This window comes from Anomalospiza imberbis, chromosome 15 (assembly GCF_031753505.1).
Source record: "Anomalospiza imberbis isolate Cuckoo-Finch-1a 21T00152 chromosome 15, ASM3175350v1, whole genome shotgun sequence".
Lineage (NCBI taxonomy): Eukaryota > Metazoa > Chordata > Aves > Passeriformes > Viduidae > Anomalospiza > Anomalospiza imberbis.
In genome coordinates this window covers 12,008,332-12,032,590 of record NC_089695.1, presented here as the reverse complement: position 1 = coordinate 12,032,590, position 24,259 = coordinate 12,008,332, and the positions used below count along the sequence as shown (strand labels likewise).

General features: G+C 46.0%; 1 protein-coding gene across 2 annotated transcripts; it reads right to left on the bottom strand.

Moving 5' to 3' along the window:
* Positions 1-5: 5 nt before the first annotated feature.
* Positions 6-19,726, bottom strand: HMGXB3 (HMG-box containing 3). Of its 2 annotated transcripts, XM_068205928.1 has the most exons (20): positions 19,514-19,726; positions 18,739-18,886; positions 18,059-18,233; positions 17,054-17,617; positions 16,311-16,409; positions 14,661-14,792; positions 12,459-12,874; positions 11,934-12,109; positions 11,546-11,643; positions 10,864-10,962; positions 10,188-10,337; positions 8,251-8,552; positions 6,814-6,941; positions 6,132-6,263; positions 5,688-5,872; positions 4,881-5,100; positions 3,677-3,810; positions 3,174-3,290; positions 2,667-2,876; positions 6-1,949 (listed from the first exon to the last, which is right to left on the bottom strand). In XM_068205928.1, exons 2-20 carry the CDS (start codon positions 18,882-18,884, stop codon positions 1,479-1,481), a joined length of 3,954 nt encoding a protein of 1,317 aa, XP_068062029.1. In that variant the 5' UTR covers positions 18,885-18,886; positions 19,514-19,726; the 3' UTR covers positions 6-1,478. The 2 variants fall into 2 exon arrangements, with proteins under 2 accessions (XP_068062029.1, XP_068062030.1); XM_068205929.1 differs by lacking the exon at positions 19,514-19,726 and having other exon boundaries at positions 11,940-12,109; positions 18,739-18,914.
* Between the last annotated feature and the right edge of the window lie 4,533 nt (positions 19,727-24,259).

The window sequence follows — 24,259 nt, the reverse complement described above, 5'->3', positions numbered from 1 at the left end:
TTGACCACAGTTTCACCCCCAAAATTGGAGATAATTTATTAAACTTTATCACTGACTGAAAAAAGTCACTAATGTCTCTTATAATAAGTTAATGTTCTTAACAGAAAAACCCCAAGCCATGATTACTGCATTTGCTCAGACTTAATACATTTACTTTAACAGTACGGTACTCGATAGGTTCCCCTTCACAGAAGGGAGTTTTCAACCACACCGCAAGCCTCAGAATCTTCCCCACTGCTCACTCAGACAAAATAAACTCCCAAGATGGCAACTTAGCAGTCTGGCATCCTGCTTGTCTCCTCTGCAGGTCACAGCAAACACCAAACACCTTCACCACCAGCCATGGCCAAAGGGAGCTGCAGCAATGACAGCTCAGCTTTGCACCCACAGCCCCAGGTGTTCTTCAGGTGTGCTGCAGAGGCAGAGGTCTCATCCTGACTCCTCTCAAGGGGCTGACAAAGCAACCTGGGCAGCAAAAGACTCCTCTAACCCCCAGAGAGCTGTGAGAACATGGGCAGGGCAGGTATGACACCTGACAAAGTGATGAGATTGCACACGTGGGTGCAGCTCTCCCAGCATGTCCATAAGGGTGGAATACAGAACGCTGCTCGCTCTGGTGACACTGCAGTCATCATTCCTCCTTGATCCCACAGGCAGTGTTTGAGTGTCCCTCCCCTCTCCACAGCCACCCCTTGCACAGCACTTAGACCATCCTCCAACCCCTCAGCTGCTCTGGGGCACAGTTCTTACCTTACTATACAGAACACTCTCCTCTCACTGTACCTTTTGGCTTCTAAGTTATTAGTGCTCATGTAAAGGGACAAACAATTCTAGAAACTCCCTGTAGCCAAAGCACCCACAATCCTGGACCAGGAGTGCAGCCTCCAGGGAGGCTCCCCAGATACAGCATGTTAAAGCAGCTCCTCCTCCTCAAGACTCCTTGCAGCCAATGCCTGAGAGATCTGCAAGTTTACCAAGCAGGAGTCAGTATCCTAAATTCACCTATTCAGAATGTTTTGGGGGAAATCGTTGTAGCCATCTATCATTTATGCCTGGTCCCACACCCCCAGCCCTGCCACCAATAAGCACAAAGAAGTCAGCAAGCAAGATTCAAAATTAAAAAACCTGTGTGTGCTTGACCACGCACACTCCCTGCTACCAGCAACTCCTCTCCCCTCTCCAACTGCAGGGAGGGCAACATCCCACAGCCCTGAACAGCAGATCCATCACATGCCTTGGAGGCAGTTGCAGCCTTCTACAAGGGGGTGACAGACCCACGATCGCAGCAGCTATCACGATGCTATGGAAGCACAGAGCTCTTTGGTCAATAACAGCAGTCAAAGCCACCAGCATCACATCTCCAACCTGTGGAGGTTGATTAAATAAAAAATAAACTCTCAAGCCAGACAGCTGCAAAAGCTGGCTCAGCCCACCCATCCACACGACCAGAGAGAGAAACCAACAAACTGTTTTGTTACTCAGCAACCTCTATCTTCCTCCTGCTTCCCCTCTTCATCCTCTTCCGTTTCTGTTTTGATCTGGGCCACCCCGAGCCGGTAGAGCGCATCACGGATCACCACCTCCCCGGGCTGGCAGCTCTGCACGATCTCCTGGATCTGCCTGTTCACGATTTCCCTGCTGGTGAGGAAGTCCATGAGGCGGTTGTAGAGGTAATAGTGCGTGGGGTTCTCGAAGGTGATGGGCCGTTGGCGCACGTTGCTGGTTTTGCTGTCGCTGATGGCGGCGGCGATGGCGCCGTACGGCTCCAGCTCGCGGCACAGGGAGATGCAGCGGTGCCGAGCCGTGGGGTCCCAGGGGCTGCTCTGCTCCGAGCCCGTGTGCACGATTCGGCGTGCCGAGGACTTGGTGATGGGGTGCTGAAGGGAGTGCTCAGCCACCATCACGTCTACACTGTAGTGCTGGTCCAGCAGTTCAGGGCAGGACACGTACTGGGGGAGAGACACATGCACGCCAGGTGGAACAACAAGTTAACTTCCCCACAGCTGAGAAGACAAAACTACAGGCTGGCCAAACTCCAACCAACACTATGACCCAGATCAGAGGGAGGGCTAAATGATCCAGGCTTCCCCTACGTGCCACAAAGATGGTATGTACACTCCCTCCTCACTTGTATGCCCTCAGATAATCCTAAGGCATCAGGAACAATCTTTCTCTCTCACTTCTCAAGGAACAGCAGTAGCCTGAAAGAAGTGAGTTGCTGTGTCAAAATAAGTGAAGTGCTCCAAAGTTTGTGATCTGAACTGTTACAATGCACTCCCATCACAGCTCTTCCCCTTAAGGACAATTTATCAAACACAAACCCCAGGCAACACCTAATGCATTCTGCTAAGCTTAGGAGTGATGCACTGGCAAAGCTTAAATCAGGAGATTCTTATCAGGTCAAATTCACCCTTGGCAGTGTTCAAGACCAGGTTGAATGGGCCTGTAAGAAACCTGGCCTAGTGGAAAGTGACCCTGCCTGTGGCAGGAGGGTGAACTGGATGAGCTTTAAAGGCCTTTCCAATCTGAACCATTCTGTGATCCCACGAAATTATCTCGAGCCGCAATGCAGGTTACATATGGGGGGGATGGGAGGGGTGTTAATTTCAATCTCCCTTGCCGCTTTTCCATACTGGACCGGCACTGAGAGCAAAGACATAACTAACCGTTGGAGGTTCCATGGGGTCAGAGAAGCAGCCCTGGTTCTTCCCCCACATCTGGGAAGTCAGGCCAGGCCAGCAGAGGTCTGCACATAGTGCCACTGAAGAGGCTGAATCAACAACATACACTGGAGGCCAATGACGTGAGGATACCAACAAGTCCACGTGATCCCGAGCATTTTCTCCTCTTACTATGTACTTTGAGCCACACACAACCTAGAAAAAGGAAAGGATTGACATCAGCAGCACAATAAAACTAAAAACTTACAACAGAAAAAATCTAGTCTTAAAAAAATTCAACTTTCTTTCAGTAGCCAGACAGGTACTGTTTCCTCCTCATACACATTCACCTTGTCTTGGGGAATTTTCCAAGCCCTGAGGAACATGTTTCATTCCCAAGGCTCAGAGAAGCCCATTGCATTGCTTTTATTCAATATGGAAGTTCCATGCTGATATGTCAAATAATGAATAGCCAAGGAAGAAAAAAACCATTGTGGCTCCAGGCTTCCCTACCTGATGCGGACACACTTTGTAGATTTTCCCTCCCGTGTGATGAGCAGAAGATGGTGTAATGCTTGTCCCATTCTGTACAAACTCATAGAGAGCAAGGAGGGAGTAGCAGAGCTCATCCTAGAAAAGACAGACCCCAGAGAAAGTGACTAAAATTAACAGACTCCTGCAGAGAGGGAAAAGGCAGCATGCAAGGCATCCCAAATCCTTATTTACACTTCATCCAATAACTTCCTAATCCCACACTCAGCACTGTGAGGATGACAAGCCATTACACAATGCTGAGCCAGTGACAAGGTAATTACAGGCTTCCTTTCTTCTAGCCCACAAAGGTTCAATTTATTTCACCACGTGTGAATTATCCTATAACCTGCTGGCACCCATCCCTGCCCTTAGAGCAGTCAGATGAGAAATTAATTGTCTAGGATGGCAAGAGTGGATGAGGAAAAGACAGTGAAGAACAGCTCCACTCCTGCAGACTTGTATGTGGGCAAACAAGCCATTACCTTTGTATGTGATGCTTCCCAGGGGATGCCACACTGTGTCAGAAAACTTTGCAGCTCTTCCTCACTGTAAGAGTTTATCAGCTCAGGCCTGAAGACTTCTTCCTGAAGGAGCCTCACCAAGGCACTCCCATTACCTGCAAAGGCAGGAAACAGGTCTCAGCACTCATTCTCAGGAAGGGAACTTACCAAAACAATTTCTTACGAAGACTACAGAAGCAGATTGCACAACCCACAGCCAGCAAGAGAAAGCTGTGAACAGTCCTACTTGCAAAGCACGTCACAGACCGCTTGTCTTGAGCCCTTCACTGCTGAGGTCACCAGACTGAGCCCAGCATAGCTGCAGACTCCATAAACACTTCTCTATCCTGTCATTTGTAACCTTTAAATGACTGATGTGAGGACAACCAAGTGAAGAAGAGCAGAGCTAAATGCTACTGCAGCCTTTGGACTGAACAGCTTCAGGCTCAGCCTTCACATCTCCCTGGTTCTTTCTCTGGAGCTCCACTTCCACAAAAGCCCACACAGCTCTTCTGCAGCCCAGTTCTGAAGCAGCTGCAGCCCTGTCTGCAAAGCCAATTCACACACTTGTTAAGCTTGCAAAGCCAGTTTTCCTTCCTATACACAACACCTAAATTCTTAAGGGAACCAGGTGCTAAGTGATCTTAGCTCTCAGATCTGAGATTATTCCTCTCACAGTTTCTTGTTCCATGCACTCAATATGCAGTGGATGTACTGAATGTTGACAACTCTGATCAGGACTAGCACATCACTCTCCTAGTTTTTTCTCAAGTTCTGTAAAAACTTATTCACCCTTTATTGAGATTGTAACAGAGATGCCAAGCACTACCAGTAACTTTCACACTCCAAGTATCAGTCTAACATGAAACACTGACTGGCATTCAAGATGTGCATGCATCCCTCTGCAATCAGACTCTATCTCACCTGGGGTGCAATGCTCTCATGACCCCAATGTCTCAAATGCATCAGGGCCCACCAGTGCATCCAAACTTCACAGGAAAAGCCAAGCCTCAAGTAGCAAAGTAGCCTGAGAACAGCTGAAATCACCTCAATGTTCCTGTCTTTTCTCAGCACACTTAACTTTTAAAGTGTCATGCAATCAGCAATTCTTAATGTTTAACATCACCAAGACTGAAGTCACCAACACATCAAGCACTCCCTTAATAAGCACAACCTGAGCCATTACCTGGCACTGGCTGTGCATGCAGGTTCTTGTCCTTCTCTGTATTGATCACCACTGGTCCTCTCATCAGTGGAGGGAAGAAAGGAGCAACAATAGAGGCATCAAACTTTGTGATGGGGATGTTAGAAGGAAAAGCCACCTGCTCAATCACCTCTGTCTCCATCGTGGACCAAAAGTCTTCTACATTCACTTCACTTGATGGCAAGTATTCTGGCCAGGTAAACTATAGAGAGAAAGAAAGAGTGGTCAAATACAAATAACCACAGCTCATTTGACAGTTTTGTGCCAGTCTCAGTCATGGCATGAGGACTATCCAGGAGAGTGCTTAGCTCAAATATAACAAGGTGATTTCAGTCTCCTAAAGCTTCCCACAACCACTATGCATCAGGTAAGGCTCAAAATTTGACATATTTGACATAAAAGCAAGACATGCTACATTCTCCTACTAGGGCTTTTCCCTCATTAGAGAAGACAGCACCTCAGGGAAACTTGAGGAAAAAAGGAATGTGTTCATATCAAAGGAAGAACACCAAATTCAACAACTTCCATCCAAGGTTCCTACTGCCCAAGGCTGCTGGACAAAAGCTGTGGTCCAGGGACAAAGGATCTTGTTTTCCCTGAACTACACAACACCTCTAAGAGGAAGCACAGGCATTGCTGTTCCAGCCACATCCTCTTGTCAGGCATCAGCAGAAAACCACTCACAAAGGTCTCACGTATTTATTGTGCATCATGAAGACCGGAGTCAGCAAAAAATCATTATGATCTTCTTTGAACACGAACAGGATGTGAGCTGTGGGAAAAACCTACCTCTATATTTTTCAGTGCTAGGACATTTTCCATATTCCTCTGGGCTATTTCCACCTTGGGGGTTATGCCACAGATTCCACAGATCATATCATTGTAATCCCGGACTGTGAGGCATTCAAAAGCCCAGTAGCCATTGCACAGCAGTTCCTGGAGCTGACCCTGCTCATCAGGGCTCAGGCTTTTGTCTGAAAAGAGAAGATGCCACTGTCACAGTTTTCATGTCCTGAAGCCAGTGGAGAGGCTCTCCTTCACATGATAAAACCAAACTTGCCCTTCAGAGAATTGTTACAAAGAACTGGTCACAGAGGTACTGTTTGGTTTAGGAAGTGATTTAATAGAAACATACCACACTAAAATAGGTGAGGTTTGCCTTTTTATAATGTAACAATCATCATCAGGTCACAGATTGGTATGTTATGGTAAAAAGCAAGAAGGAAAACCCACCAGTTTGCTCCTGAACGGAGTCAAGGATATTGCCAACAGCCACTCTGGGATCCTCTCCAAGTTTAATATGGTTTCGGATTGCAAACAGAAGATCCAAGCTCACTAACAATTTGTTACCCACATTGAAAAGACCTGCAGTTAAAACAAGACAGTTATTGTCTGTAGGGTTCCAGATCTCCCTCAGAAAGAAATATATTCCTTACTGATATACAACACACTCCCATGTACAGTTTAGAGGATAATGGAAACACAAATAGTGCTTCTGCACCTCTGAAATGCAGAGTTCCCTGCTGAAAGATCAGCTCCTTTCACAGACTTGTCTGTTGATTTAAAAAGCTACAAGGAACAGCTGTCAATCCATCTCACTAGCCAATGCCATGAAACAGCACTCTCCAGAGATGTCTCTGCCTATGATCTCAGGGGCTGCCTTGCAGAACTCAACATTCACACAGAGACCTACACCAGTGAATCAAGGCAACGTCTTCCTCACTAGAACATTCATGTGTTTTCACTCACAAAGATTTACTTGCAGAATAAGCAGAAGCAATTAAAAAATGATTCAAATTTAGTGCACTGGGGAAATGAACAAGCTTTTCTGTGCCTGGACAATGCCCTGATACTATCCCAGGGCTTCCAAAGGGTTCAGACTGTAGTCAATGCTGTATGCTCACATTTTTCCTACCTGTGTAAATGTCAGTGAAGTTATGGAGGGCCAGACACTGCAGGTTCAAGCAAACTTTGACCTGAGCTGTAACCACCTGTAACCGATTGGCTGTCAGCAGCCAGCACTCCTGAGGACCAGCAAGGGAACTGCAACACACAACAAAAAAAACCACTTTGAGTGAAGCCAATGGGTTTTTTAATCCAGCCCTGAAGTAACTTCAGACATTCCAGTTGACATAATCCAGCTCACCACATCATATCACACCAGAAAAAGTTACATTTTAGAACAGATTTCCCAGAGTCAGGTCACTGCTCACATTCTTTTAAACAGCACTAGAGCATGCCTTCAGCTCCATACACTGGGCACCTACTCTTGGAGAGGTAGAGAAAACCTATGGCCCCAGCTGCCCTGGGAGAAGTGTCTGTACCATTGCTGTGGTGATCATAACATATTCCACCCACCAGCCTGTCCTCACACAGAGATTCAGAAAGGTCTGCTCCTCTACAGTGTGACTGACAAGGGGAAAGTTCAGACAGTAGAGTGCCAGTGGCTGAAATACTGCTGTCCACCTGAGAAAGAAGGAATCAAAGCAAAAGTCACCTCCTTCCCACTGTGCAGGCACATGGCAGAGTCCCACATGCAAAGCACTGCAGAGCAGCCAGGCACGGGCAAGGATTTACAATGCACAGGTTGGTAAGTCCCATGGTGAGGGACAGGATGTGAGATTGCTCTGTTCTGAAAAAAAATACAGAGCATAAAAAGTATCTCTTCTGGAAAGATTTCAATTAGTCCTAACCTGACCAAAGCAAATATCCATAATTTGTATTAAGAATTTTTTTTGTGGAAGAAAGAAACAACATTAAACTCCCTGATATTTTGTTGTAGGAAAAATTTTCGATTATGTTTTCAGAAACAGAAGGATATCTGGTAGACTCAGGGAAAAGAGATCCTACAGGCTTTCATACAAATCTAGTTAAGGCAATCTAGCCTATGTACTAAAAGTTTCTGAAAGTCCTTCAGGTTTCAATTTGGGTATTTGTTCCAAAAAAGCATTCACTCAAGCACACACTTAGAAATGAAAGGAATGAAAATATCATAAGCAAAAAGACACACAGAGGAAATATTCAAACCAGGGAGAGAGAGAGAAAAAGGAAATCACACAATGTACATCTGTAAACACACAAGTTTTCCTCTCTCAGCCTCAAAGCATCAGAATGGAAAACAAAGAGGGGATGACTAATGAAAACACTCTGTTTCAATAAGAAAAAAGTTATATCTAGACTCTGCAGTCACTCTTTGATCCTGCTAAACCCTTTCTACACACATTGAGCTTACTCAGTGTCACTTTCACCAGCTTCACTACCAGGGGCCAAAGCAAATATTATTTCAGGAAGACTCAGAACAAAGAAAATCAGCATGAGTTTGAAAGAGTCAAAATCCAAAGCAGAATCTTACTTCTGTCCCCCTTTGAACAAGGGGCTGTTACAGAGGAGGCACTGCACACACGGAGACTCGTAGTAGTTGGACCAGGAGGTCTGCTCGATGGTCACTGTCTCCTCACTCACGTTGGACAGGATGAGCCGGGAGCTGTTGAGCTCGTGGATGAGGGTGAAGATCTCTGCCAGCTCCGACTCGTTCTCGGGGATCTGCATCACCTTGCGCAGCAGCTGCAGCGTGGACTGACGCTGGGTTTCCTTCTGCGACGGCGTTAGGGGCTTGCTGGTGTTCAGCACGTCCGACTGACCTGGACTGACCTCCTAGAAAGCAACATATCCAACTAGGCAAGTATGGGGATGAAATATTAAGCCCAAAGAAGTCATAAAAGGCAGCAGAAACACAGTAGCCTTTGCACTCAGTAAACTTGACTTCTACTCTACTGCTGAATCATTTACTCCACTTCAAGCTCAAATTACTTTAACAAAAATAGTTTATTACAGCCCAGCCCTTCTGGAACTCCTGCACTGCCAAACCATCACAGACTGGCCATTAAAATGTTAACTGCGGGGACTGGGGATCCAGAAGGTGAGGATAACCACCAAGAGGTATATAAACACTTCAATAACCCTCACCACTTGAACCCCCAGTTATCACTATCTTTCTCCACAGGTTATCAGGCACAGGCTCAGGGCAGCCTGCACTGCCCTCCAGAAGCTGGAGGAACCAAGTACTAATAGAGAACTGAGGGCTGTGATACACAGAATACACTAATCAATAACAATTGATCAGCTACAGTCTACCCTTCTCCAACACATACCATCACAACAAAGTGCACAAACACAGGAGAGCCAAACTCCAGGATGTGCCAGGAGAACAAAGAGAACCCAAACAGGCTGATCTGTTTAATCCCTGAAACTCTTCTGACAACATTTCCACCTGGTTTTCTGCCTAATCTAGCAATGAGATAAATGAACAGTCAAAAGCCCAGAGACAACGATGAACTGTGTGATAGGAATGTTAAACAGATCTATAACCAGAAAAAAGCTAAATGAGGAAGAGACAAGCCACATGCCTCTCAGAATGGGAGCTGAGCTAAGCATACTGCTGTTCCTCACACAGCTGTTTGTGTCTAAGTTTCACACAGGCCATCTCAGTTTGTTTGTGTTTTTAAAGAAAAAACAAAACCATTAAACAAAGTTATGTTCTTCAAAATAAAATAAAAAAAAACTGGCAAGTGGATGAGTCATTACTACACAGATTAAAATTCTGTCTATTTGCTGAGTAGGCATTTTAGCTAAGAGCAGGAAAGCTCCTTTCTTTCATTTATTGTTTTAAAAACATGACAATTCAGTATGAGAAAAGCTAACCTCTGAGACTGCAAAGGCAAAAAAATAACCCTAGAATTAATTACATCCACACAGGACAGCAGAAAACTGAAGACATATTTCTACACCAGGAAAAAACTCCTACATCCAGAAATAAATTCAGGTTGGAAGTAAGATTGCTCTACAAACCCTTAAAAACAGGAAGCTCTAATACAAGATGTACTAACTTAACTGACACTAGCCCCAAACTGCTCACAAAGCAGAGCATACTTGGGAGTCTCTTGATGAAGTCTGGAGTTCAACAAAGCTGACACAGCAATGTGGTGACTTCAGGGTCAATTTTCCCAGCATGTACTGACACAACAGAACCATTTTTAAGATGAGGAGACACCCAGTGGTAGCACTGGGTGTGCTCAGACTCTCTCAGCCTGAAGCACCACTGCCACAGGAGTTCAACAAACATCATCACAGATATTTTAAATAGGAAGCATTCTGCCAGAAAAGTTTATCATAATGAAAAAATAAAAAAGCCCAAACCATGTTTCCATGCTTCCACAGGGACTTGCAAACTAAACTTCTCTGCCCAGCTCACAACAGACATGTGATAAAACAAGCCAGCTTGAACCTTACCAGGGATTTTGCTGTTTTCTCAGTCCTGTCTTTGGCAAGGTTGTATCCACAGCTTGGGCAGATGCGTGGCTTGTGCCTGTTTGTGTACACATAGCTGCAGGAGGGGTTCTTGCATTTCCCTCTGCCTCGTGACGTTGCTAATCCCAAATCCTGAATGACATAAAAGGGATGTTTGCTGACCTTAACTTTTAATAGGTGGACTCCATGATGTTAAAGGTCTTTTCCAGCCTGAATGACTATGATTCTAAGCCAACAAGATTCTAAAAAAAGATTACTATATGTTTTATCTCCACTTCATAACATCAATAGCAAGCTCTGTCACTTCGCACGGAGTCCTTTAAGTAGCACTTAAACATTCTAGGACCAGTTCTCCAGACCAGAAGCACATTAAATTCATTCAGAAACCCCTGATCCTCCCTGCTGAATTCAAGGAGGGGATGGGGATTTATGCATTGGGACATGAGTTAAAATCCATCTCTTAACAATGCCCCAAACATAACTGCAAAACAGAACACAGTCATCCTGGACTAGGTCTAGAGATGACACAAAGAACAGATTATTTCACAATAAAACAAGATATATTTGTGCAAGTCAGCAAAACAGAAGCCACATATCATTCTCATCCCAGAGAGGACACTCCCCGTGGCAGAAGTCACACTAGTTGAAAATTTCTCACCAAAGTTACGGTGCAACTGTACTTGTAGGAGGGGAACATGTCTGGTTTGACCTCTTCAACTTTAACCTGAGATGCCCTGCTTGTCACAGAACTGTCGAGCTAGAGATTGAAATCAGAAAAAAACACCCATCAGACACTACTACTAAATACATACATGCACCAATATCAATATCTATTAGAATTCCTGCCCCCAAGAGATTAGTTAATGTTCATTTAATATTCATAATAACATAAGACACTATTTTGCATGCAAAGGAATTACAATTCACAGATTCATTTCAGCACCTTGGCATACTCAGTCATATTTTACAAATGAAAAGCTCAGTATTCAATATTGCATGTCAGATTATCAAAGCACCACCAGATCCTTAAAACATCTTCTGGAAATAGCTGGGAGGTTCCCAAAGTAACCAACAGCAGGATTGCCCAACAGCATCTCTCAGCTCAGCTCCCACACTGAGCCACCAAACAGTCATTCTGCTATCCAGCCATATAATAAAAACAGCCACTCACAGATCTCATCATCATAAGGCTGCTACATTTTTTGTTCTATTTCTCACTCAGGTCATATCACTCACCTGGGAGAAGAAAGAAAAAAAAAAAAAAACCAGACAAAAACCACAAACAAAACCCTCCCCCCCCCCAAAAAATCCAGGAAAATAGTTTGCATTTGAAGAACAACCTTTTGCTCTTCAGCAGTTGCTGGCTGCAGAACTGACTGGCCCAATTGTTTCAGTGTACTGGGCTTCAAGCCTGATGTTCTCACAGGGGAATGCTTGTCTAGAAGAAGGAAAGAGATGCACCAGGTAAAATGTGAGAAAACGGGTTTTATTTCTTTCTGACATCTTTGTTAAATGCCACTAGAGTCATGTGAGATCTTTCCTCTGAGCTTGAAATAACCCAAGCAGGTGTTTCATGACCCATTTGCTCCACTCAGGCAGAGACAAACTGGTTTTTTACTAGCATTGGTAACCACCTCCCCTGAAATCTATCTTATTATTGGTAGCCACCCTTCAGCAAGGGGAGGAAAGACAACAGCTCCCAAAGCACACAGAGAATGCTGCTATTACCAGTACTTGCAAAGGCCTGCCTGCTGCTCAGCTGCTCCATGCGGGCTTCTCTCCTCACGCTGATTGGAGCAGGCAGAATGGCTCGCATGGGTCTGGCTGCAGCCAGCAAGGAGGGCTTGGGTCTTGGTTTACTCTTTACTTCTTGTCCCTTGTGTGTAGCAGCTGTTGCATCAGTTCTGAAAAACAAGAGCTACAAGTGGAAAAATATTCCATCTATTTCCCCTCAGCTTCAGCTTTCCTCTTTTCCCTGAATTGTGCTTTGTTAGCACACTAATCATAGCTATTGCAATAGAAAGAGAGACAGTGCTAAGGCTGCATCTGCCCTGTGACTACAATCTGTCACTTAAAAAAAATTAGTTCTGATGGACAAAGACTCAAGGAACAATCCTGAACTGGCACAAAACAGACAGCAAACACAGTAAGTCTTACAGGAAGCACTGGCAACAGCCTTCAACTTCTTGGACTAGTCCCACGAGCACACAATAGACATCATATGCTCCCATAACACATGGAAAACTGACTCACCCCACCACTGGCTTTTTCACAGAGGCATTTGGACTCAAAACCTCAGAAGACGTCGACATCCCCAGCCCTACACTTCCTTTCTCTGCCTGCTCCGAAGAGGTGTCTGCTTGCCGCTGGCTCTCTTGGCCCAGCTCCACTCCAACAGCACTGCTCCTGTCTTCAGCAAGCACATTATTTGGGAGAAAGTGGCCCTCAGAGATGATCACTTCCTCCCACTCTATCTCGGGCATCTGCCCTCCGACAGGCACAGCATTCAGCAGCTGGCTGACAGCTTCGGAGCTCTCCAAGTTGGACTTGGAGGAGCTCTCGCTAACGGCCGTGGGTTCTGTGAGGGCTGACTGCTGACCTCTTTTAGCTGCTGGAGTTTTAAGAGAGGTGCCTGAATTTGGCTCAGATTTGCTTTTTGGTTGCTTTTCCTGGAAACAAGGAGAGAGTCACATTTCAGAGCTTTCAGCTTTCACAGATAAGCAAGTCCCCTGCACATATGCCATGATCCCGTGGCCTATTTAATGTTGGATCAAACCAGCAAAATTCTAAGTGTTTAAGCAGTGAACTGTAAGGGAGTAGATAGCCTCTCCTACAACAGCAAAGGCCCTGCTAACATTGTATCTGGCCTCTTGGCCCTTCATGTATTATTTTTAGACACTGTTTACTTTGAAGAATCAATCTTTCATAAAGTCCCTTAAATATCACCATTAGCATCAACACCACAAAGTCACCCACCACCTCTGCAGCAAGGGCCCACCTCCTACACTCCTCTTTCATGGCTTCAGTTCTCTGATGCTGTCTGTTCTTCCACATTATTGAGCAATCAAAGGGAGTTAAGACAGAGAATTCGCATCTTTTGGATATATGCTTTCAGAAAAGCAAGCATGTGAGTCAAGCAGAAAACATAATTACTTAGGAGGATTTTCTAACTTTAAGAAAAATGATAGTACCAAGACTAAGGCTACAGAAATCATTGTACTGGAATCAACAAAGGCACAATGAACACTGAACTGGAATATGGAAAAAGATATCAGGAATGGAATCCAGCAGATCAGAGTAAGTCTGAAAGACAAAAAGGAAAACTCCCTCTAAAACCTTTCAGTTCTAACCAGGGTAGGATTGAACAGCAGCAGACATGCCCTGCTCAGGCAGAATCCAGAAATACTTTTTGCATTCAGCCATCTCTCTACCTCAGAAAATTTACCAAACAAAAGTGAAGATGTCACCATCACTATTTGTACCCTACCACACAGGAAGCTCAGCCTCAGCTCACACACCACAGTCTGCAAGCTGCCCAAAACTGTTCTCATCCCCGAATGTTTAATGGATCCAGACACAAAACAAAGGAGGTTCAGAACAAATCCACACAAAGCCACTGAATGTCAATGCCAATTTTCACACTGAGAACATTTTTTAACTTGTGCCTGAGGAGTCTTGCTTCAGACAGAAATGCACATCTGTTCAGAGCTGACTAATAACCAGGATAGTGCCAAGGTTTAGGGATCAAGTGTTTTTCTGTACACAGCTAGCAGAGATGCCAATAACTTAAGCAGAGTAGGCATCATGTGGAGAAAGACTTTTCCACTCAGACAAGCTTCACAACTCTACCGACACCTGGAAACTTCCTTCCAGTCAGAGGTCAGAACATCATGATCAGACACATGGCCATGAGACAACAATACCCAACAGCACTTCAGCTTCCACTACATCAACTTTATTAACAAGCTCCTAAAGGATTGTTAACTGAGAGTTGTTCCTCCTCTCTGTTAATAAAACAATGTTGAAAGACCACAGAAAAATAAATTTGTGGGAAAACTTCAAATGCTGATATTAATTACCACAAAACAACTTCCCGAGCTTAGCTGGGGCTGTAGCAGGAAGAACAGGCAATGCCTTCCAATCACAGGAACTGTGCAGGCAGAGGGCCAGAAGAATGTGTATCCTCTCAATGAGAGAACTAGCAAATGCAGCCCCCTCTATTCTAACAGATATGAGCAGCATCTTTACCCAAGGTGTGGTGATTTCAGGTCTCACCTTGGCCAAGTGTCCTCTGCAACAGTGACTTGCTCCAGCACATGCACTGGAACACGAGTGCAGGGATAATTTCTGGTGTATCTGACCTCCTGTGCTACATCTACAGGTCTAGAAGTATCACAGGCTTTCACAAAACCAGCACTTTTTGTCTCAAAGTCAGGAAAGGAAAGACAAATTTACCTTTGGGATCCATTTCCCTCCCAGGAAATTCCCACACGTTGGGCATTTTGGTGGCTTATGCCTGGTGACATAAGTGAAGGAACAGCCAGGATTGGTGCAATTTCCATGTCCCCTGCGAGTATAGGTGGTTGTCTGAAAGAAGAATTGTCAAGAATTTGTCTACAGTCCTACAAACCACAAAGCTGTGCTGATCAATTCTTTTTCCTCATAAGCACCTTACAAATGTTATTTGGCAAATCACCAGCCTTCCACTATTATTCATTTTACTGAACAAACACCACACAGCTGGGTCAGGGTGAGTCAGCACCATAACTACTGCGAGTCTAAATGCTCAGACTACACAACAGCCTCTGGCATTACCAGAATTTAGATCAACCTGCAGAGCAGAGATGAACAATGCACATAACCTCCTGGAGAAGCTAATCTTGCATGTACAGTGATGTAACTTTTTTTTTTTGAACATGGAAAAGTCATAGTCAGATGGCATTAAAATGTTTCTAACAGCAATCCACTATAAGACAAGATGTGATTAACACTCATGACAACACAGCAAAAAGACTTGAAGACAAGTACTCATGATGCAAAGGCGGTTTTGCCAGTAATTTGTTGCTGTATGGGATGGTCAAGTGCTCCCTGGTCCTTCACTGTAACTTGCTATGAACTACTGAAACACGAGCAACATCACCAGGCACTATTTATACAAACAACTAAAGCAGAACGTGTCATCTTTGCCAGGACAACTGCACTGACACATTTGAGTTTTTGTCAGCGCAGCACTTCCCAATATCCTGTTCTCAACACTCCCGAGGGAGCTGTTGTACTGTAACTCCCTAACTAGGTACAGATTTTTTCTCTAGAAATGCAAGTGCTGCTGTCAAAGAAATGAGTCAGTTTTAACCAGATCATTCTCAGGAACAAAGACTTGAGGTATTTCCGTTCTCCCTGAGACAACTGGAAGAGCATCACACTATGCACCACTATAAATATCTGCAGTGTTCCACCAGCTGGAAGCATAGAGAACCTGGAAAACAGGATTTGATGCTAGCTTACATAACAGAAGGAGCTGCAGTACTGACTGCACAATGAACTCCCAAAATGGCTACAAAAACACTCCAGGTGGCTGGAGAGGTTAGATTAGTGAAGTAACACTATTCTTCCTCGTGCAACAGGCCACACAGCCTTTAACATGGCTTCTTAAAACCTCAGGTCACTGCTCCCCACCTGCCAAAGACCTTTGGAGTTCATGCTTTCCTGCCATAAGAGCAGATCCCTGCCCTTAAAGGGATGGACACTGCTTTTTATGAAGACAAATATGCATCCAACTAGTGGATGTAGATGGCTACACAGAAACTGCTGTTGGCCAGATGTGTTGTGATAGCTTTAGCTACTCCACCTGCTCCCAAGAATTCCCTGAGGAAGAAGGCAGAAGAAATGGGCCCTGTAAGACACTGCAGGAAGTCAGAGACCCTCTTAGCTTATGCAAGACATAACACAAGGAACAAGAAATACATCAAGTGATAAGGCAACTCCAAATTGGATTATCTTTAAAAACTGAATCTTGAGCAAATCCCTCCCTCTAACATCTTTAAGACAAATCTATGACAGTACAGCCAAACCTTAACGTAACATACAAGACTCTGAATTTCTTACCAATTTAATTGATGCTGGGTTCTCCACAACAGAATGAGCTGGCAAAGGTAACATGATAAATTGTGTTGCAGGTGTGGAGGAGCTACTCTCTTCAGTATCCTAAAATTAAGTCAAAGGGAAAATACATGCAGAAAACAAGACATGGTGACCCATATCCCTCCCTCTCATGAACATTAATGTGTCTTAAGGACTGATGAGACCAGAATACACGATAGAGCAGCAATCATTTCAAAAGCAACGGCCTTACCAGATGTACTCTGGAAATTACCAAACTCCTCAAACAAAACAGAGAATCCAGCTCTTCACAGACTAAGGGTTCTATGGCTGATCCCTAAAACTTCAGCTTAAAAGGACTCCCTTCTACCTCTCTGCAACCAGGAAGCATAGCAGTAGCATTTTTTCTCACCAAAGTCTTGCAGTGCAACTGCAGAACCCAATTACTGGCACTCCTATACCACAAATATTGTTATAACAAACAATTAAAAGAACTCAGTCATGTTAAGACACAATTGATATTAGTACAGCGCTGAGTCAATCTGCAAGCAGAGACAACTCAGTCCAGGAGTTACTTTTGTATCAGTGATTACAAAAGTTTCTGTTTCTCTCAGCATTGAGCATCAGCAAGTTGGGCAATCAGAGGATCTCCTGCACCCACTGAGGATCTCAAGTAGAATGGGGGAAAGAGCACTCAGATGATTCAGGTGAGATCTGGCAGGAGCCTGAGTGTCACTGGAAAAACTTACCCTCCCAGTCACCACGGTCACCACAGACACCCCATCGGGCACCTGGGGACGGGCCACAGCGATGCCCCCGTTGGAGATGTCTGTGGAGCTGCTAACCAGGGTCTCCTCAATAACCACTCGGGCTGTCTGGTATGGCTGTCCTTCTACTTCCAAAGAAGCCTCATCCAAGAGGATCTCTCCAGCCACTTTCTCTGTCACAGGCCCAACATAATGAGAGAGAACCTCGGAGGTAACTGCTTCATCCGCAGCCTCGGCCTGGGCAAAGGCTGCTGTGTCCTCTGCCAGCCCCTCGATGGCAATGCACTGCTCCGAGACGCCGGCCTGGCGCGAGTCCACAGGAAGGATGCTCTGCACGGTGTCACGGGGCACGCTGGTGACATTCCTGGGAGCTGCCAAGCCTTCGGATGCTGCCGGGCTCTGTGTCACACACAGCTCCAGAGACTGCCTGCTCCTGTCTTCTTGAAGAGTGGTTTTGGGAATAATTATATAATCAGAGCGAGGAAGAATCTTACGGAAGCCTGGAATGTCAGGGACTACTGCAGTTCGAGTGGATGCCTTGGAGTTCTGTGGGCAAAACCAGAGGATGGAATGAATTAATATGAGAAAAGGAAGAGATTCAGTTCTCAATCCTGCTATTTTAGTGCCCAAGGTTCAAATGGTTTCCTGTAGTTTGCTGGGAATTTCTCCACATGACAGAGCCTGCAGAATCCCTTTCAGTCCTGGTTTTATCACCCACTTTACCAACACTCACTCTGATAAAAGGACACAAAAATAACTGCCATGAGCAGGTACCAGACATACCCATCCTGGATTACAAACCATCCTCCCTCAGCTGAACAGAAGGCAAAAGGAAAAAGGCAGTGGTCTCACACTGCTTCTCTAAAGGCTGCCCTGAGCAAGGATACAAACTGGAATCTGCAGTTAAATGACTCTCCCACAGTGCTATGTAAGCAGGTAACTGCCTCTCTCCTCAGCAGCCAAAGAACTCCCAGAAAGACAACTCACCGGGTCCAGTCCCTCTTTCTCTAGCTTGGCTTTCTCCAAGTAGTAGCTCTTTTCAGCCACACTGAGCAACCTCCAGCTCTCACTGATCTTTTTGTTGATTTCAGATTGAGGGAGGTGTGGAAGCTCTTGTTGTACTTTCAAGTAAATATCATAATAATAGAGAAGGTAAGCAGATCTGAAACACAACCAGAAATTGAAATATTAAGGTCATTCTACATAAATTCCTTCCTACATAAAATCCACAAGGTTTAGGTTTGTCTCAAGGTCATGTGACAAGCAAGCTATATTTGATTTTATTTCCAAATGCATTTTTTAACCAAATGGAAACTCCCTGTCTGAGGAGAACCTCAGAAGAAAAAAGAGAACCTCCGAGGAGCAGCCTAAAGCAAATTATTCTGGAGTAAACAAACTCTAAACTGAGCAACAGTGGCTCCTGTAAAGAATGTCTGAGCAGGCCCAAAGTGCCAAGCTGATATTTTATATACAATGTTTTACACCAAAGTGCCAAGCTGATATTTTATATACAATGTTTTACACCAAAGTGTCAAGCTGATATTTTATATACAATGTTTCACACTATGAAGTGTTCCAAGTGCACTGCAAAGTCTACTTATGTCAGAAACAAGGAAAACTGCTCCCACACCCTACAAAGGAACTAAATGAAGGCAGAAAGAACTTACCGAGGCTTCTTGGCTTTTTCTCCATGATCACCAGTACTTTTATGTTTCTTCTTCTTCTTGCATGGCACCGGTGATGTGTAAGAGTAAGTGCTCTCTATCTCCTCCATCACCACAGTTACCTCAGCGCCATCATAGGGAGCCTCCATGGCTAAAACACACGTTCTGCGTTAGCTCGTGCCAAATTATACAATGCTTCCCCCAACAAATAGCACTTTTAATCACTTCAGTAAACTGACCGCACTGCAGGCATTTGAGTTTGACTCTAATTAACTCAAGATAACTATGTGCTCTCTATTTTTCTACTTTCAGAAGGAAACTTCTGTTTCCATAACCGCAATACCATCAGTTCAGATACACTGCATCTGCATTTCCAGAGCTGCGGTTGCACGGGGAACTCTCAGGTAAGTTGGGCGAGCCAGAGGGAGCCGCACACTCTGCCAACAGCGGTCTGGCTGCAAGGTGTCACATCACGGCCAGGCTACACGAGCCGGACGAGCAGGAAGCCTCACAGCCGCCTCCCCCACCGCCAGCTCTCCGGGGCTCCTCGCCTGAAGCGATGAGGGACGGCTCCAGCCCCCGGGGCGCCGGGAGGCGTGGAGGACACGGGAGATAAAGGCAGCACCCCGTAGGCAGGTACAGCCCCGGCACGGCCCGCACCTCACCCCGCGGTGATCCCGGCGAGCCTCAGGCCCCGAGCCCCGTCTCCTCCACACCCCCCGAGGCCAAGCGCAGCGCCGCGGCTCCCTCCGCTCCTGCTACATGCGTCCCCACTCACCGCACAGCTCCGCGGCCGCGCGGGCGGACAGGCGGCGAGCTGTGGTCACGTTCCCGCCGGGGCGCGGCGGCGTGGAGGAGGCAGCGCCGGGGCCAGGGGCCGGCCGCGCAGGGGGGAGCGTGCGTGCGGGCGGTGCGGAGCGGGCGGGCCGTGCGGGGCGGGCCGCCCCGGCATGCTGGGCCGGCTGCGGGCCGGGCCCGGGCGGAGCGGGGCTGCACCGAGGCCTCCGCGCCGGGGCCGCCGCCGGAAGTGACCGCGGGGACGGCGTCCGGGGCACGGCGGGGCGGGACGGCGGCCGGGAGGGGTCACTCCCGCGCGTGCGCGGCGAGGAGACGGCGCGCACGTGCCCCGTTCCCGCCGTTTCTCGTGAGGGCGGCGGCGCGCGGGGCCCGGCTCGGGCAGCGCGGCGCAATTAGTGCCTAATTAGCGCTTAGTTCGTGCATAATTAGCCCTTAGTCAGCAAAGGGCTCGGGCCGCGGCAGCGCGGTCTGCGGGAGCAGCATCGAGGTCTTGGCTTCGTCGGTGCGTGCGCCGTCTCCTGCGCTCCTTGGAGCAGCGGTCCAGGCCGGGCCCTTCCCCTGGTGGAGAGCAGCACCGCCGGGCCAAAGCAGTGCGGCGGTGGTGTCATGCCAGCAATCACAGAATCATTTAGGTTGGAATGGGCCTCTGAGATCATCGAGTCCTACCGATAACCCGGCGCCACCCTGTCAAGCAGACCATGCGTCTTCCCTTGCCATGCCATGTCCAGTCTTCCCTAAACGCCTCTGAGGATGGTGGCTCCACCTCCTTGAGCAGCCCATTCCAGTGTCTGATCACCTTTTTTTGTGAAAAAAAATTGTTCAGCATGGGTTACTAGGGGAATATGAGTCAGAATATATAATAGTCCTACTGGTAAAAGAAGCCCCATAGTAAGAAATACAGGCTAGTGCAAGCTCTCAGCTATTAATAAAATCATTTTCCAGGGAAATCAAAAGCAGCAGAACCAGTAAGAATACAGCTGAAACCTGACTGATAAGGCAGAGACAATATACTTAAAAATGAGAAGCTAGAAAAGGGTTAGAAGAACTAATAGCTAAATTTGTGAAGAAATTCCTCTTACTGTTCAACCTAAACTTCCCCTGGGACAGCTTAAGACTAAGTCCTCTCATTGTGTTGCTGGTTATGTCACTGTAATACCTATATATAATATATATACGTTTATATATATATATATAATATATATAATACACATATATATAATTTTTAATAAATTAGAAAAGTTAATGAAAATAATTAATTAGGAACGTTTCATAATTTCCAAGGGTTACCTGGGTATATACCCTCCTGTCAAGGGCTTGACCTTGACATAAGGTCACCCCCAAGCCTCCTTTGCTCTGGACTGAACACACCCAGCTCCTTCAGTTGCTCCTGGACTTGTGCTCCAGGCCGTTCCTCAGCTCTGTTCCCTTCTCCAGACACGCTCCAGCCCCTCAATGTCCTTTCTGAACTGAGGGGCCCAGAGTCAGTCCATTGCAGTCAGCAGTGGAGTCAGTCAGGCCAGCAGGAGCCGGGAGGTCATCCTTCCCCTGTGCTCAGCACTGGTGAGGCCACACCTCGAGTGCTGTGTCCAGTTCTGGACCCTCAGTTTGGGAAGGACGTTGAGACCCTTGAGGGGCAACGAGGGATGATGAGGGGCTTGGAACACGAGCCCTGTGAGGAACGGCTGAGGGAGCTGGAGGTGCTCAGCCTGGAGAAAACGAGACTCAGGGGTGACCTCAGCACTCTCTACAGCTCCTGAAAGGTGCCTGTGCTCAGGTGTGGCTGGGCTCTTTCTCCAGGCAGCACTGACAGAACCAGAGGACACAGTCTCAAGCTGCACCGAGGGAAATATAGGTTGGATATTAGGAAGAAGTTTTTTACAGAAAGAGTGATGAAGTTCTGGAATGATCTGCCTGAGAGGGGGTGGAGTCCCCATCCCTGGATGTATTTAATAAAGCCCTGGATGTGGCACTGGGTGCCATGGTTTAGTAGAGGTGTTAGGGCTGGGTTGGACTCGATGATCTTGATGGTCTCTTCCAACCCAGTGATTCTGTGAATTCTGTGAATTCAGTCCAGCTTCCCAGTTCTGGTGATGAGGCAGGTGGAGTGACAAGCAGCAATCCAGCTGGAAATCCAGGGAAGCTCTGTGCTGGGTGTAAGGGCCAGCACTGTTGCTGCTGTGTCATGAGAGTTGCCAGAGATCTCTGTTGGGAAACAGGGAATCACCCCAGGTACTGCAGCCACTCCAAGTATTCTCAGGACCTTTGGATCCCAGCATTTCTTTATCTGAATTTTGAAGGATAAATGTTTCCATACATGACAAAGTAATGGTTTTCTCAGTTTTCATGAATGCTAAAACTTAGTGCTTTGCTCCTCAGGAAACAAACAGCTCTATTAGGCTCTCTACCCATAACCCTCCTCCTCTGAACCTTTTGGGAAGCAGGATATCGTGCAGCTATTGCTTGAACACATTTTTCAAATTACACATTTCTGATTTTTTTTTCTGTATTCATGTCTATTTCTGTGGTTTACATCATGACTTCTAACTTTAGATGAATGTAAACCACATCTATCTCGTGCCTCCTCTGATTGTGGAGGAGCAGAAAAAAGGCTCCTCTCACCGAGCCAGTCATTAATAAACCCCACAAAGCAGTGATACTACAGCCAGTATTCAATCTGCAAATGGTTATTTATTCTCCTGAAGTCCCGCAGTCGTTTCTGAGCTCTGTGAGTGTTTATTGGTGATAATTGGAGGCAAGCTGTCTGTTCTGCATCAAACACTCCATCCAACCCCTCTACTTTTCCAAAGCTCCATACTTTTATTCAGATCAATACACTAGAATTTTCTTGGAATTATTACCTAGCCAAATATTTTGAACAAAAAGGCTGGTTGACTTTACAGGATTAATGAACAACTGAAAGTAATTTAAGAGAAAAACACTTGAAGGAAAGCAGCCATGTTTCTCTCATTGTTCATGGAGGAGTTCTGACAACGTGCATGCTGTCGATGGTATTAGAAACTCAAATTCTTTCCTAAATTGGCCATTTTGACTCTTCCATGGACATTTACATGGCTTTATCTCAGAAAAAAATTACATTAACAACATGTAAATTACTTTAACTACACAGTGATAGCACTTTGAGGAGCAGGGGAAGCAGCTGTGTCGGGATGTCTGTTGTGAGCCCGAGGAGGGTTACAAAGGAACCCCTGCTGTGTCAGGAGGGGAAGGGCGCTCTCTCCCCTGGACACTTCGTGCATCATTACCTCGGGAAATAAAAGGTATTGGTGGAGATTACACAGGGATCTCCCTCTTCATTTTCCTGACAAAGTACAAGGGCCTCTTTGAAGGAGTTCAAAAGACAGGCAGGCACACAGAACTGCAGCAGGTACCAGCCTTTACTTCTGAAGAGTTGACTTCAGAGCCTGCTTAAAAAGACGAGAAATTGTAACAGATTATTCAGCTATTCAGTAGCTGTTCACCCAGCTCCAGCTCCCCCACCTGCAAGCCTTCCAAGGCTCCAGCCCTGCTCCAGTTCAGTGACCACGGTGTTGTTGTGTGAGTGCTGTGGGGCAGAAGTGTCCTCTCAGAGTGTGATTTGACATCATCTCTGTGTGTCACCTCGAACAGCACCAGTTTCCAGCAGGCTTTCATGATCCCATCCCCTGGAACAAAAGCCAAATGAAACTGAGACAGCGTGGCAGCAAGGAGAAGAGCACTGCCAAGGGCTGGGAGGGATCATCTTCCCCGTGGAGGTGCAGAGCTTAAACCCCCATGGGACCTGCTGTGGCAAAGGGGGAGTGGTAAGGGATTTAGGAGTAGCCAGGGGGAGCTGCTGTCAGCTGTAGTCACCAGGGACAGTTTCCATGAGTCCTTCCAAGCTGTTTTAAACTTCCAGAGATTTGCTCTGACACTGCACTGGTGACTGTGAGCACTTTCTTTCCTCTGAGAGTAAAACCACACTGAACCTGTCCCTCTTTTTTTGCATTCATCTGCTACAGCTCCCATGTCATCGTGCCATGCATGGGCTTTGTGCTGACAGTAACTGCACGGTGTGAGAGCAGCAGCCAAAGGACTGGAGACACAGGAAGAGCATCTGTCTGACTGTTGAAGGGTAAAGGAGCCCCTTTCCCTCAGAAGTGCTGCAATAAAGATGTTACTATTTTTAAAATGGCACCAGTGGAAAAGCAACAAAGGGATTTGTTGTATTTCTGATGAATTCTGGTCTGTTTGGGAGCTCCTTGCAAGAATAAACATTAAGGATCTCAGAAATGTTAACATTTTCAGTGTTTCTGGTTATATGCACAGGTTTTGGGGGGTGGGAGTAACAAAACAAAACTTGGGTTGTTACTGAACTCACAGCACAAAATTAACAAGAAAAGGGACCAAACGTGTTACATTCAATTTAGGCAGCAAAAGATCTTTATTTTGTTATCCAAAACAAAGCATACATTAAACCAATAGAGTTATTGCACCAATCTCTCATTTAATCTTCTAGGATCATAAAAACTTCAATTTCTTTGTGAGACAGTTCTAGCCACACACAGCACTTGGGATTTCTTTGTTTATAAAACAGAACCCACCTCTCTTCTTTGAAATTGCTTTGGCTCCTGAGTCACCATCCAACCAATCTTGTCCTCAGCAGGCAAACAAGCACATATTTTACAGTCAGTGAAATATTTTTCTTTCGAAAAGGTTACAGAAAACATTTTCTAGAAATTTATTTTTT

Coding starts and splice junctions, on each gene's coding strand:
- HMGXB3 (XM_068205928.1), bottom strand. CDS start 18,884: ATGGAGGCTCCCTATGATGGCGCTGAGGTAACTGTGGTGATGGAGGAG. Junction 6,942..8,250: donor TTGTTCAAAGGGGGACAGAA/GTAAGATTCTGC, acceptor TGTGTGTTGCAG/TTCCCTTGCTGGTCCTCAGG. Junction 3,291..3,676: donor GGGAAGCATCACATACAAAG/GTAATGGCTTGT, acceptor TGTCTTTTCTAG/GATGAGCTCTGCTACTCCCT.